General features: G+C 40.9%; 1 protein-coding gene across 2 annotated transcripts in view; it reads right to left on the minus strand.

Moving 5' to 3' along the window:
- Positions 1-381: 381 nt before the first annotated feature.
- PALM (paralemmin) overlaps positions 382-13,925 on the minus strand; it is a 158,516-nt gene continuing 144,972 nt past the window's right edge. The window contains exons 8-9 of one of the 2 annotated variants that reach the window (XM_053702836.1): positions 13,670-13,801; positions 382-1,554 (exon numbers count right to left, since the gene is read on the minus strand). In XM_053702836.1, the coding sequence (XP_053558811.1) occupies positions 1,037-1,554; positions 13,670-13,801 (650 nt within the window). In that variant the 3' untranslated portion in view covers positions 382-1,036. The remainder of the gene's footprint in view (positions 1,555-13,669; positions 13,802-13,925) is intronic. The other variant, XM_053702838.1, reaches the window with a different exon arrangement.

A 13,925-nucleotide genomic window follows, 5' to 3' on the forward strand; every position in this document is an offset into this window, starting at 1 on the left:
GGGACCCAGGTTTATTGGAAGAAACCTTGACGAGGTACCTGGGCTTTTCCCATTTGGCCAGATGCGGTAACTAATTCTTCCATTGCTGCTTTTTATCTTAGTTGAGAGCTTGTGAGTGAGTGCTGGACTTTTTCTGTGTGTTTATATTAAAATATTTTTTTGTAATTTTCCCTGTTTGGGCCTTGCACCCAGGCCTGACTGGGGTTAACTGCCTGTGGCTCTGGTAACAGTGCAGCTTCCTGAGAGTGCTGGTTTGCACCCAGGGCTGTGCATGTTGCAGGGTCATAGGATGTGTACCCGGTCCGGCATGAGAGTGCTGACCCCACCCCCGTGTTTTATATATATATATATATATATAAAACAGTGAAACACACATACATGTACATACACACATATCTTTTATTACATATACATAAAACATAAATACATAGGTGTATATATATATATGTATATATATACTGTATATATATACACACACACATACATAAAATACATATAGATAGATAGACAGACGGAGAGAAAGTAATAGCTGTAGAGATCATCCAAGTATGATTACACAAGAGGACAATGCTCAGTCTGTGGTTACAATACATCTGTCTGTATAGGAAGTAAAGTTGTGAAATGTCTGAGGAGCACCCATCACATTTATTCAGGGGAAATCAGGAAACCTTCTTTGAAGATTTTATGGATAAGGCCTCCTATTTCAGCTTGGATGAAAGAAGAGCATTTCTCAGTCTAAAGAGGTAAATAGAGCCACATTTGCTGGGGAAGGGGAAAGAATCACAGGTTTTGGAGATAAACACGAACCATCCTCTTAGGTTTCTAGGAAAAAAAATTGGAGGCAAATGGATTGAGCTCCTCTTAGGTCAGTAAGGAGCAATCCTCCACAACTGAGTGTAAAGGACAAAAGTGTTCCTCTCAAACTGGTAGAGAATGAGGAGAGAGCAGCTTTGCCCATGATTTTGGGCAAAGGCGAAGTTCCACTCCCTGGCTACACATTGGGGAGGGAAATGCAGTCTTCCCCCAATCTCCTTATTTACATCACACTGCAGCACTTGCATCTCTGCTTCTTCATGGTCAGATCCTGATCCCCAACTTTTGCTGGTCCAGTGTCATTGGTCTCCGGTTTATCACTCTTGTTGGGTGGATCAGCAGGTGCACCATTCGGAGGGTGTTGAGTTTTTTCAGGAATCTCCCCGTCAACTGCTGTCTGGGGGTCCCCATCACTGATGACCACCAGTTCAGCTGTAATGGCTTCCTCCATACCTAGAACTTTCTTGGTTTCATTCTCATCTTCAACATTCTGGTAACCCATAAAGATCATTGTGACTGGAGGCTCAGGCCCAGTTGGGGTTTGTGGTGGTCTTGCCTGAACACCAGGGATTTCTTTCCGTGGTGATGCTCGTTGGACTGGAGTTTTTTCATCAGAGGTTAAGGAGATCTCACTAAGAGTGGCCTCCTCAGCTTTCTGGATGATATCTTCCACCTCATAAGAGCTAAGTTGATGGACAGAATTAGCAGGTGCAGTTACTTCTGACCTCACTGCATGTACCACTGTAGAGAAAAGAAAGCATATGACATAGGACAAAATGATAAAGATGGAGTATAACAGCTAGGGAGATATAGATAGGATATAAAGAGGGATAGCAATGAAGAAACAAAGTAAGAGAGAAAGACAGAGAAAAAGAATGTAGATGCAACTGGTAAAATGTGTCTTATAAGGGGAAACTGAGATAAAGAACGTGAGAATCAAGAAAGAAATGGGGACAGTAAGGTATAAAATATACATCTCTGTATACCTCTTAAATATCTATTTAGGACAAATAGAGATACCTTTATATAAATGTATATCTGAGATAGATATATGATTGAATGAGAAGCAAAACTAAAATAACATATTGAAGCTCATCTGTACTAATAGCCTTATGCTGGGGTTATTAACCAAATATATTCTGCAACCCAGAGATAAATTCTGTTCAAGATTTCTTTTAGAAAATTCAGTTTCTTCCATTCCATAATAATATCCATGCGCTATAATATAGTTACTGTGTTGCTCAAGTATAAATGCTGTTGATAAATGTTTTTCCATGACACTGGCTAAAAAGTCAATTGATTCTGTGGGATTATAGTGAAAAAAGGGGGAAATTCCCCATGATGCATTATGGGAAACTTCAGTCAGTCCTAAAGCAAAGGGTTTGGTCATGTTGCACTAACTTGCATATTTGTCTCAAAATGAGGAAATTTATAAAGTAATATTTGTGTAAGAATAATTTATATAAGCTTCAAAGTATTAAATAAATATAACAAATCTAATCAAAGTAACATGCAATATAATAATACAAAGAATATTGTATCAAGTGTGATGTCAAGTTTCACAACTCAAAGAAATAAAAGAAAAAAATTGTGAAGTTCTGTGTAAAGTTAAAGGAATATTGAATAGTCAATAAATTCTAAACATAATGTAGAATCATATGTAGGTGCATTTTTTTAATAATTATATTAGTTGTTTAAATATTTAAGATATAAACAACCAAAAAAATACTTAAATTTCTATAAAGTAACGGGACTACCATGTTTGAACTATTTTTCTATTTATCTGTCTTCTCTTGACAACAATTAGGGACATTTATAAATCGGGCAATACACTAGAGTTTATGCAAACAGGGCTGTGGGTAATCGTATGTTGCACACAGCCTTGTTCAGACAGTCTCTTTTATTGTTTTCTATCTGTTACTAATTGTCCTCAGCAGGAGAGTGAGATAATGGGAAAACTTAAGTTTAAACACAGTGGAGTTACATTACAGGAAAGAGGGACAAAATAAATAATGAAAATATATTGCAACATTTTTTAACTACACATAATTAAACATTTTATATTTTAATCTCATTTAAGATTCCTAATCAAATATATGATGAGTGTGTATGCATGTGAGCTATAGTCACCTTTATTTTTTGTGTGGTGTCTGTTCAGCTGCCAAGCCACATAATTTCCCAATGTAATGGTGTGTATACTCCTCAAAAAGATACAAATCTCATACAGTCTTTATAAAGCCTTAACTGGCTGACTTTGTAACCCTTAATGATATAACTTGAGTTACATATATACAATATATGTAAGTATATGTTTTGTAAAATATATCATTTTATAAAAGGAAATAAATATCTTATAGAAATGAATAGTAATCAGAAAAGATACAACTAACAACTATAATAATACAATACAAATAATACACTTAAAGGGACATGAAACCCACATTTTTTCCTTTCCTTTCATGATTCAGATAAAGCATACAATTTTAAGCAACTTTCCAATTTACTCCTATTTTCAATTTTTGTTTGTTCGCTTGATATCTTTATTTAAAAAAAGCAGGAATGTAAGCTGAGCAGCCGGCCCATTTTTGGTTCAGCACCCTGGATAGCGCTTGCTGATTGGTGGCTACATTTAGATACCAATCAGCAAGCTGAATCCAGGTTCTGAACCAAAAATGGGCCGGATCCTAAGCTTACATTTATGCTTTTCAAATAAAGATACCAAGAGAACAAAGAAAATTTGATAATAGGCGTAAATTAGAAAGTTGTTTAAAATTGCTGCTCTTTGTAAAGCAAAAGCAATCAGTATGTATGTTATTAACAATATTGTATCAGTCACTAATCTGCAATCATACTTTAATATACTGGTTATTATTTTAGTTGTATACAAGTCAGTTATGACATTTTTAACTTTTTTAGAGAACCAGGAAACAATAGTATTTATTGATGTGAGCTGATCCTATGCAAAAACATTGACATAAAAAAAAAAAACGGAGTGAAAAGCCATGATATGCCAACTAATTGCCCTGCTGGCTTATTCCTGCCATTATACAGGCTGGCCATTATCCGCTCTTGAGTCTTGCTGGTCTATACTTGCTGGCCAATACCCACAGCTGTTCTTGTACTGGCTGTCCATAACTCATGGTTTGCCCTGCTGGCCTATACCTATCATTGTACTAACCAGCCATTACAGGCCTAGATTACATAGATTATAACTGAGCACAACTGATCACATGTGGTGTGTTATTTTGTGCTTGGCCTTGTGCGTACAATAACGTATATTCAGATATTACAAGTTGGTTAAAATGTTAAACCAAAGCATTTTGTTGTGTAGCACTCACCCACAAAATCAGAAAATTACGAATTAATTAAATGGAGGTAAATTAAGACATAACAAATGTGAAACAAAGGGTTAAAATGAAACAGTTTTGTAGAGGGGTAAAAGAGGTGTGGGAGTGTGAAAGGGTCAGGGGTCTAGTCTCAACACCTCACCCTAGCTCCGTTGTCTTGGGGTTACACTTGACTCAGAACTCACATTCAACCCACATATACAAGTGCTTACCAAATCCTGCCACTCATACCTACGCAACATTTCCAGAATTCGTCCCTTCCTTACTCAAAAAACTACAAGAATACTTGTTCATTCTCTCATTTTGTCACGCATTTATTATTGCAATCTACTTCTAAATGGGCTTCCAAAACACTGCCTCTCCTCCCTCCAATCTATTATGAATGCTTCTGCTAGACTCATCCACCTAAGTCGCCGATCTACATCAGCTGCTCCGCTCTGCCAGTCTCTACACTGGCTCCCCATTCACTCCAGAATACAATTTAAAGTATTAACCCTAACTTACAAAGAACTCAACAGTTTAACTCCCAACTATATTTCCTCTCTCATCGTGAAATATTCCCCATCCTCTTCGATCAACCTCTGACCTACATCTCTCCACTCCTGTTATCTCTACGTCCCACTTCCGTCTCCAAGACTTCGCATGTGCTGCTCCTGTCCTCTGGAACTCTCTACCCCACTCCAACCTTGTATAGCTTCTGACGCTCCTTGAGAAACCCACCTATTCAGAGAGGCTTACCATCTCTCCTCCATCTCTCATCCTAACCAAACTAATACATGAACTGCCTGACTAACTGCTGCAACTACAACCGATGTGAAAGCTACCCGCAACCTTATGTCTCTGCACCCTAAACCTGTAGACTGTGAGCTCTCCGGAGCAGGGCCCTCTTCCTCCTGTACTAGATTTGTTTAGTTTTGTATTTTATCACAAATCCTTGTCATTGTATATCCTTATCACTGTACCCAGCGCTACGGAATTTAGCGGCGCTATACAAATAAATGATAATAATAATAACATAAATTATGCTTACCTGATAATTTCCTTTTCTTCTGATGGAAAGAGTCCACAGCTGCATTCATTACTTTTGGAAAATAAGAACCAGGCCATCAGGAGGAGGCAAAGACAACCCAGCCAAAGGCTTAAATACTCCTCCCACTCCCCTCATACCCCAGCCATTCTGCCGAGGAACAAGTGAACAGTAGAAGAAATATCAGGGTGAAAGGTGCCAGAAAAATATAAGGACGCCCCACATAAAATAACGGGTGGGGAGCTGTGGACTCTTTCCATCAGAAGAAAAGGAAATCATCAGGTAAGCATAATTTATGTTTTTCTTCTTAAATTAAAAGAGTCCACAGCTGCATTCATTACTTTTGGGGAAAAATACCCAAGCTATAGAGGACACTGAATGCCAAGATGGGAGGGTACAATAGGCGGCCCATACTGAGGGCACCAGGCCTGAACCTCTACCCAATAAAAAACCCTGCTTTGTCCGAAGCTGAGAAAATTTTAAGAGGAAAAGCCCCAATGACACTGACTCACAGTTAGTCTAGAAGCCAAACTAGAGACCGCAAATGGACTTGACTGAGCCAACAGTCCTCCAAGAGACACTGTCGCCCAACAAACGGTCCTCCACTGCTCATCTCCCCAAATTTTACACCAGCCGAAACCACCAAGGGAACAAGGCAAAGGAGTACCAAGGAAATCGAAAGGTCCCCTAATACAAAAAAGAACACCTCCACGAGTGATTCCAGCTCACAGACACCCAAAGGGGCCAAAACAGGGAAAGGAGGCCATGCCTATACCAAGCAAAGCCCAGGATAAGACCAGGCACAGAGACAGAACAGACGTCTCTCCAACATCCTGCAAGCACGCAATGCAACTGAAGAGGCAAAAACCTCCCGGTGTCTGACCATAGAATACCAAAGCATTCGACCATGAAAAAGTGTGTAATACACCCAGGTGAAAAACCCCAAGTTTGAGAACACAGAGTCCATAACAGGACGACACAGAGGGTACTTGCGAGGAAGAAGAAGAAGCAGTCAAGCAAGAAACAAACTGCAAAAGCAACCCCCAGAAAGAGGGTACGCTCCAGGCAACCTAAGTCGCCGGACCTACACACAGGTCCCTAAAAAGGGGAACGCAAAACCTCAATTGAGGCCCCCCGAGAAGGAGAGTATACCCTTAGAACCAGAAGGAAGAGTAAACCCTCTTCTGAAATCAATGGAGCAAGTTGAAAGGAAAATCTATACCCTAGCAGACTAAGCTAACAGGAAAGACTCAACAAAGCTCACACATCGAGAGGAGACTGCGACCCGAACGCAGCTCCTAGACCGCTTGGCCATCCTGACCTGCAGACCCACAGCCAGTTGGACCAACCCAGCCTCAAGGATCCAAAACAGGGGAACAAAAGAATCCTGAAACAGGTACAGGAACGAGGGTAAAGATAGCACAGCCATCCCCACAGAGTACAAGTACAACCCGACTCTGAAAACAGACAACAAGGCCATAGACCTAAGGATCTATCAAAATAAAGGCCCAACAAGTCTGCTTGGAGCCAGCAAGACCCCAGGGGGAAGAGGGAGAAGAGGAAACGGTGGAAAGACATAAGCTAGACTGAATGACCAAGGCGCTATTAATGCATCTATCAGTGTCGACTTAGGATCCCTGGATCTGGATCCATAAAGGGGAAGTTTGGTGTTCTGACGGGACGCCATCAGATCCAACTCTGGAATGCCCCAACACTGGGTCAGCTGAGCAAAAACCTCCGGGTGGAGTTCCCACTCCCCCGGATGGAAAGTCTGACGACTTAGAAAATCCGCCTCCCAGTTGTCTACCCCTGGGATGTGAATTGCAGATAGATGGCAGGAGTGATCCTCCGCCCATTTGATAATCTTGGATACTTCCTTCATCGCTAGGGAACTCTTTGTTCCCCCCTGATGATTGATGTACGCTACAGTCATGATGTTGTCTGACTGAAATCTGATGAATTTGGCCTCTGCTAGTTGAGGCCACGCCTGGAGCGAGTTGAAAATCGCTTTCAGCTCCAAAATGTTTATTGGGAGAAGAGATTCTTCCAGAGACCATAGTCCCTGAGCCTTCAGGGAGTTCCAGACCGCACCCCAGCCTACCAGACTGGCATCGGTTGTGACAATAATCCACTCCGGTCTGCGGAAACTCATTCCCTGAGACAGGTGATCTTGAGACAACCACCAGAGAAGAGAGTTTCTAGTTTTTAGGTCCATTTGAATTTGAGGAGATAAATCTGTGTAATCTCCATTCCACTGTTTGAGCATGCACAATTGCAGTGGTCTGAGATGGATTCGGGCGAAAGGGACTACGTCCATCGCCGCAACCATTAAACCAATTACTTCCATGCACTGAGCCACGGAAGGCCGAGGAATGGAATGAAGAACTCGGCAAGTATTCAACAGTTTTAACTTTCTGACCTCTGTCAGAAAGATTTTCATTTCTACCAAGTCTATTAATGTTCCCAGAAAAGGAACCCTTGTGAGCAGGGACAGAGAACTCTTTTCTACGTTCACCTTCCACCCGTGAGACCTTAGAAAGGCCAGAACGATGTCCGTATGAGCCTTGGCTCTGTGAAAAGATGACGCCTGTATTAATATGTCGTTTAGGTAAGGTGCTACTGCAACGCCCCGCGGTCTTAGTACCGCCAGAAGGGACCCTAGCACTTTTGTGAAAATTCTGGGAGCGGTGGCCAACCCAAAAGAAAGGGCCACGAACTGGTAATGTTTGTCCAGAAAGGCGAACCTTAGGAACTGATGGTGATCTTTGTGGATAGGTATATGTAGGTACGCATCCTTTAGATCCACGGTAGTCATATATTGACCTTCCTGGATCATCTGCAAGATTGTCCGAATGGTTTCCATCTTGAAAGATGGAACTCTGAGGAATTTGTTTAGAATTTTTAGATCCAGGATTGGCCTGAAAGTTCCTTCCTTCTTGGGAACTACGAACAGGTTTGAGTAAAAGCCCAGTCCTTGTTCTGCAAATGGAACTGGGTGTATCACTCTCATTTTTAGTAGATCTTCTACACAGCGTAAGAACGCCTGTTTCTTTGTTTGGTCTGAAGACAAACGGGAAATGTGGAACATTCCCCTTGGGGGAGAGTCCTTGAATTCTAGAAGATACCCCTGAGCAACTATTTCTAATGCCCCGGGATCTGTGACATCTGTTGCCCAAGCCTGAGCAAAGAGAGAAAGTCTGCCCCCTACCAGATCCGATCCCGGATCGGGGGCTACCTCTTCATGCTGTCTTGGTAGCAGGAGCAGGCTTCTTGGCCTGTTTACCCTTAATCCAGCCCTGCAAGGGTCTCCAGGTTGCCTTGGGCTGGGAAGCGTTATCTTGCTTTGCGGCAGCAGAGGTTGCAGCAGGTCCGCTCCTGAAGTTGTGAAAGGAGCGAAAATTAGCCTTGTTTTTGGCCTTAAACGGCCTATCTTGTGGAAGGGCATGGCTCTTGCCTCCAGTGATATCTGAAATAATTTCTTTCAGCTCTGGGCCGAAAAGGGTTTTCCCCTTGAAGGGAATATTTAACAGTTTTGTTTTGGACGACACATCCGCCGACCACGATTTGAGCTAAAGCGCTCGTCGCGCCACGATGGCAAAACCTGAGTTTTTCGCCGCTAGTTTAGCCAATTGGAAAGCGGCATCAGTTATAAAGGAATTAGCCAGCTTTAAAGCGTGAATTCTATCCATGACCTCATCGTATGAAGTCTCCCTCTGGAGCGATTCCTCCAGGGCCTCGAACCAAAAAGCCGCTGCAGTAGTTACCGGGATAATGTAGGCAATTGGTTGAAGTAGAAAACCTTGCTGAACAAAAATTTTCTTCAGCAATCCTTCCAATTTTTTATCCATAGGATCTTTGAAAGCACAACTGTCCTCTATTGGTATAGTTGTACGCTTAGCCAGTGTTGAAACAGCTCCCTCTACCTTAGGGACCGTCTGCCACGCGTCCCGCCTAGGGTCATTTATGGGGAACATTTTCTTAAATATAGGTGGGGAGCAAAGGGTACACCTGGTCTTTCCCACTCCCTAGTCACAATATCCGCCACCCTCTTTGGGATCGGAAATGCCTCAGTGTATACAGGGACCTCTAAATATCTTTCCATTTTACACAATTTCTCAGGGACCACCATGGGGTCACAATCATCCAGCGTAGCTAAAACCTCCTTAAGCAGGACGCGGAGGTGTTCCAGCTTAAATTTAAACGCTAAGGAATCTGAATCTGCCTGCTGAGAAACTTTTCCTGTGTCAGAAATTTCTCCCTCAGACAGCCCTTCCCTCACTGCTACCTCTGAGTTTTGTGAGGGTACTACAGATAAATTATCCAAAGCTTCAGATTGTTCATCATCTATATTTAAAACTGAGCTATCGCGCTTTCTTGGAAAAACAGGCAGTTTGGATAAAAATGCTGCAAGGGAATTATCCATTACTGCTGCTAATTGCTGTAAAGTAATAGGGGCCAATGCGCTAGAGGTACTAGGCATCGCTTGCGCGGGCGTAACTGGTATAGACACATGGGGGGAGGAAGGAGGACTATCCTCATTACCCTCCGTTAAGGAATCATCTTGGGCAGCATTTTTAATTGTCACTGGATGATCCTTAAAATGCTTAGATGTTTTTGCACACTTTAAACACAAATGCAATGGGGGTACAGCCATGGCTTTTGAACATAAAGAACAAGGTCTATCTGAAGGCTCAGACATGTTTGACAGACTCAGACAACACTAGAATATTGAAAAATATACTTTTTGAAAAAACGTTACTGTCTCTTTAAATATTAAAAAGGCACACACTTTTTTACCAAATCATCAAAAAACATCCGATCTTAATGAAATTTTCACCACATGATCCTAATGCCTTGAAATGATAGCACACAAGTTTTCAAATCGTTTAACCCCTTAATGCCCAAACCGGAGCAAAATGAAGTAAATACGCGGTTTAACCCACTACAGTACTATGCCACAGTCTTTGCTGTGGCTTTACCTTCCTTTAGGGTTAATTGCAGGTGTAAATTAAGCCTCCCTGAAGTCCTCCTGTACTCTAAAGGCTCTGCACATGAAGCTGCATGGAGCTGTGCTGCAAATCAACTGCGCAATTGAGGCGCGAAAATGAGGCCCCCTCCTTCCATTCTCCAGAGTTATGGGGCCTTTCTGAGTCAGATTAGCTGTCTTATAATATGCCAGGCGTAAAAAAGTCCCCAAAAAGTGTTTTCTACGTTTAAAAACGCTTAAAAAATATAAGATTACCCTAATAAAGTAATCGATTTAGCCCATCACAGTGTCTGCCAGTATTAAAACCCTTAACTGAAGCCATCATTTTATGCTGTGTCTCAGAAAATGGCTTACCTTCCCTCATGGGATATCTGTCAGTCTTCTAGCACTACCAGGTCTTATTAGAAATATTGACTGAACATACCTTAAGCAGTATAAGCCTGCAAACTGTTCCCCCCAACTGAAGTTCTCCTGTATTCAACAGTCCTGTGTGGGAACAGCCATGGATTTTAGTTACAACATGCTAAAATCTTTTTCCTCTCAGCAGAAATCTTCATCACTTTCTGCCTCAGAGTAAATAGTACAAACCGGCACTATTTTAAAATAACAAACTTTTGATTGCAGAAATAAAAACTACAAATCTAACACCACATACTCTTTACCCTCCCGTAGAGATGCTACTTGTTAGTGCGGCAAAGAGAATGACTGGGGGGGCGGAGCCTGAGGGGAGCTATATGGGCAGCTTTGCTGTGTGCTCTCTTTGCCACTTCCTGTAGGGATTGAGAATATCCCACAAGTAAGGATGAAGCCGTGGACTGAATACACCAAGTAAGAGAAATACTATTAAAAACAGGGGCACTTTCATTCATCAAAATTTACAAATCAGCTGTTTTGATTAAAAACTTACCTTTGTTTTTTTCACAGCCAGAGCAGCTTCCCCCTCCTGGAAATCCTCTCTTCACACATCAGCAATGACTAATCCGTCTTCCTCCAATCACAGCATGGGCTCAGGCAATAACCACCCTGGGGGGAAAGCCATGATTGGAGGAAGCCGGATTAGTCATTGCTGACGTGTGAAGAGAGGATTTCCAGGAGGGGAAAGCTGCTGTAGCTGTGAAAAGAAACAAAGGTAAGATTTTAATCAAAATGGCTGCTTTGTAAACTTTGATGAATGAAAGTGCCCCTGTTTTTAATAGTATTTTTAAAAAACGGACTTTCATTCATCAAAGTTTACCTTCACTTTAAGTAAAATATGTAAAAACGTTATTCATACACAAACACATATAGTCACTCATAAACACACACACACTCACTCATACACATACTCATACATACATACACAGTACACAGACATACAAACACACTCACAACATACAAACAACCAAAACAGTACATCATTAAATGTTTTGGGATCCCCAATTTTTTTCAGGACCCTCAGTTTAAGAAACACTTATCATTCTAGGCCACAGTGTCTTGCTGGCCTATACCTGCATTTGTAATCTACTGGCCAATACTTACCTTTGTACTGGCTGGCCATTACCTGCTACTGCACTTTGCTAGCCTATACTTTCATAAATATCCTGCTGACCTATACCTGTCATTGTACCAGCTGGACATTACCCACTGCTATTTCTTGCTGGCTTATATCTGAATTAGTATCCTGCTGGCCTATGCTTACCACAGTACCAGCTGATCCTTACCCACTGCCAAGCTTTGTTGGCCTACAATTGCATTAATATCCTGTATATACAAATTTGAGCCCTTCCCAGTCTAACACCTTGTCATATACCATATCATTTAAAAAAAATGTTAAAATGTTAAAATAAATAAATTTAAAAATATAAATAGTTTAAATAACTTTATTTTTCAATTAGTAAAAAAGAAGGTATTTTTATTTATATAAAAAAATATATTTAAATTTCTATATATACAATTACATACTGTATACAAATGTTAATAAAAATAACATTTTCTACTACGTTAAGAACAAAGGTATTTCATTTACTTTGTAGCGCACCTTGAGGATAGTGCTCAAGCGAAAGCCAGAACATAGTTTTGTAACACGCCATATAAAAGTATTTGAGGTGAGGGATTTATCAAGGCCGCGCTATTTGACCTCCAGATGAAAGCGTGCCTGAGGCTTTCGCTCAAGCGCTACCATTTTACTTTCAACTTGTAATATGAGCGCAAGAATAAGAGTGCTGTAGATTTAACTTAATCTGGGCCATAGTGTACAAGAATGTTCAAATTCCAAGATGGCGTCGCCCAGTGTGAAGATGCAGAACTTCACTAACCAGCACTTTTGAAGAGTTAAAATAAGAGAATAGCTTTCAAGATAGCTGCAGGCACAGGAGAACACAATAGCATGGTGAGTAATAACTATGCTACTGTAGTTGTACCCAGTGGTTTAATTTTCCCTTTAAAATGGGCTAAAAATAATAGTTTATTCAGTATCCTTGTAACATAACGTATTTGATGAACAATACTCCTTTATAAAAAAAATGCCATTTGATGTTACCCTTTAATCTTTCTTAGTTCATTTGATGCTATTGGCGTGGAAATGCCTCCCTTGTTAAGCAGGAAGTGGAGCAGTTGTAGAACGAGATCTCAGCCAAAAATGACTGCAGCTTCCACTGTGCAATTCTAATTTGACTTCTTTACAAGCATAAATGATTTAATTATACCTTTCAAAATGTAATCATTCATTGCCTACTATTTCATTGGACATATTACCATGATGATCTGTTATTTTGCTACCGTTAACTACTAGCCCTTTGCTTAGTTTCAACATTTTTTGAACAGCAGAAACTAGTCAGGAAGTGCACATCAGAAAATTCCTGGACTGAGATAGATGGAAGTGAACGTGAAATACATTCAATCTCTCCTTCTGATCCAAGCGCTATTGCTTAGCTATAACTTTATTGAATCCATGGATAATCTTCCTTAAAATTAGGGGGGAAAACATGACCATGCAAAGCAAATACACTGAGACCCATACCACTCTTTATTGCTGTGGGAAAGAACATATCTTATATAGGCAGCTTTCCACTTATTCCAACTGACAGGTTGAATCTTAAAGGGACAGTAAAAATTACATTTTAATTATTCAGCTAGAGCATGCACTTTTAGACAACTTTTCAATTTACTTTATCTAATTGACTTCCGTCTCTTGTTAGCATATGTTAAAAAGCATACCTAGGTATTGTCAGGAGCAGCAAAGCACTAACTCTTGTCATTGGCTTACCCGATGTGTTCAGCTAGCTCCTAGTAGTGCATTGCTGTTCCTTCAACAAAGGATAGCAAGATAATGAAGCACATTTGATAACAGAAATAAATTGGAGATTGATTAAAATTGTATGCTCTCTATCTTAATCATTAACGAAAACATTTGGGTTTCAGATCCCTTTAATTATTAAAGGGGTAAAATGATTTAGGAAAACTGGCAAATAACCTATTTTGTTGACATGATTTATAGGGCACGCCCACTGACCCTACCTTTTTGATCATCTTCATACACCTTGACCCCCTGCATGGGGTATTGTCGTGGAAGGACAGTGTTGCTGGAGAGTACTTTAGTCTCCCCTGTGATTTTGTCCTTCTCCACTGTGATCTCCACAGAGTACATTGCTGGGACACAAACAGGACAGCAATATTAAACTTTGGCACTCCCCAGAGGTTCCCCACAGGCCTGCCGAGGAGCAGTAAGCAGGGAGAGGAATGAAGGGCTCAGTGGGAGAGGAGCAAAGCAGGA

Source organism: Bombina bombina, chromosome 2, assembly GCF_027579735.1.
Source record: "Bombina bombina isolate aBomBom1 chromosome 2, aBomBom1.pri, whole genome shotgun sequence".
NCBI lineage: Eukaryota > Metazoa > Chordata > Amphibia > Anura > Bombinatoridae > Bombina > Bombina bombina.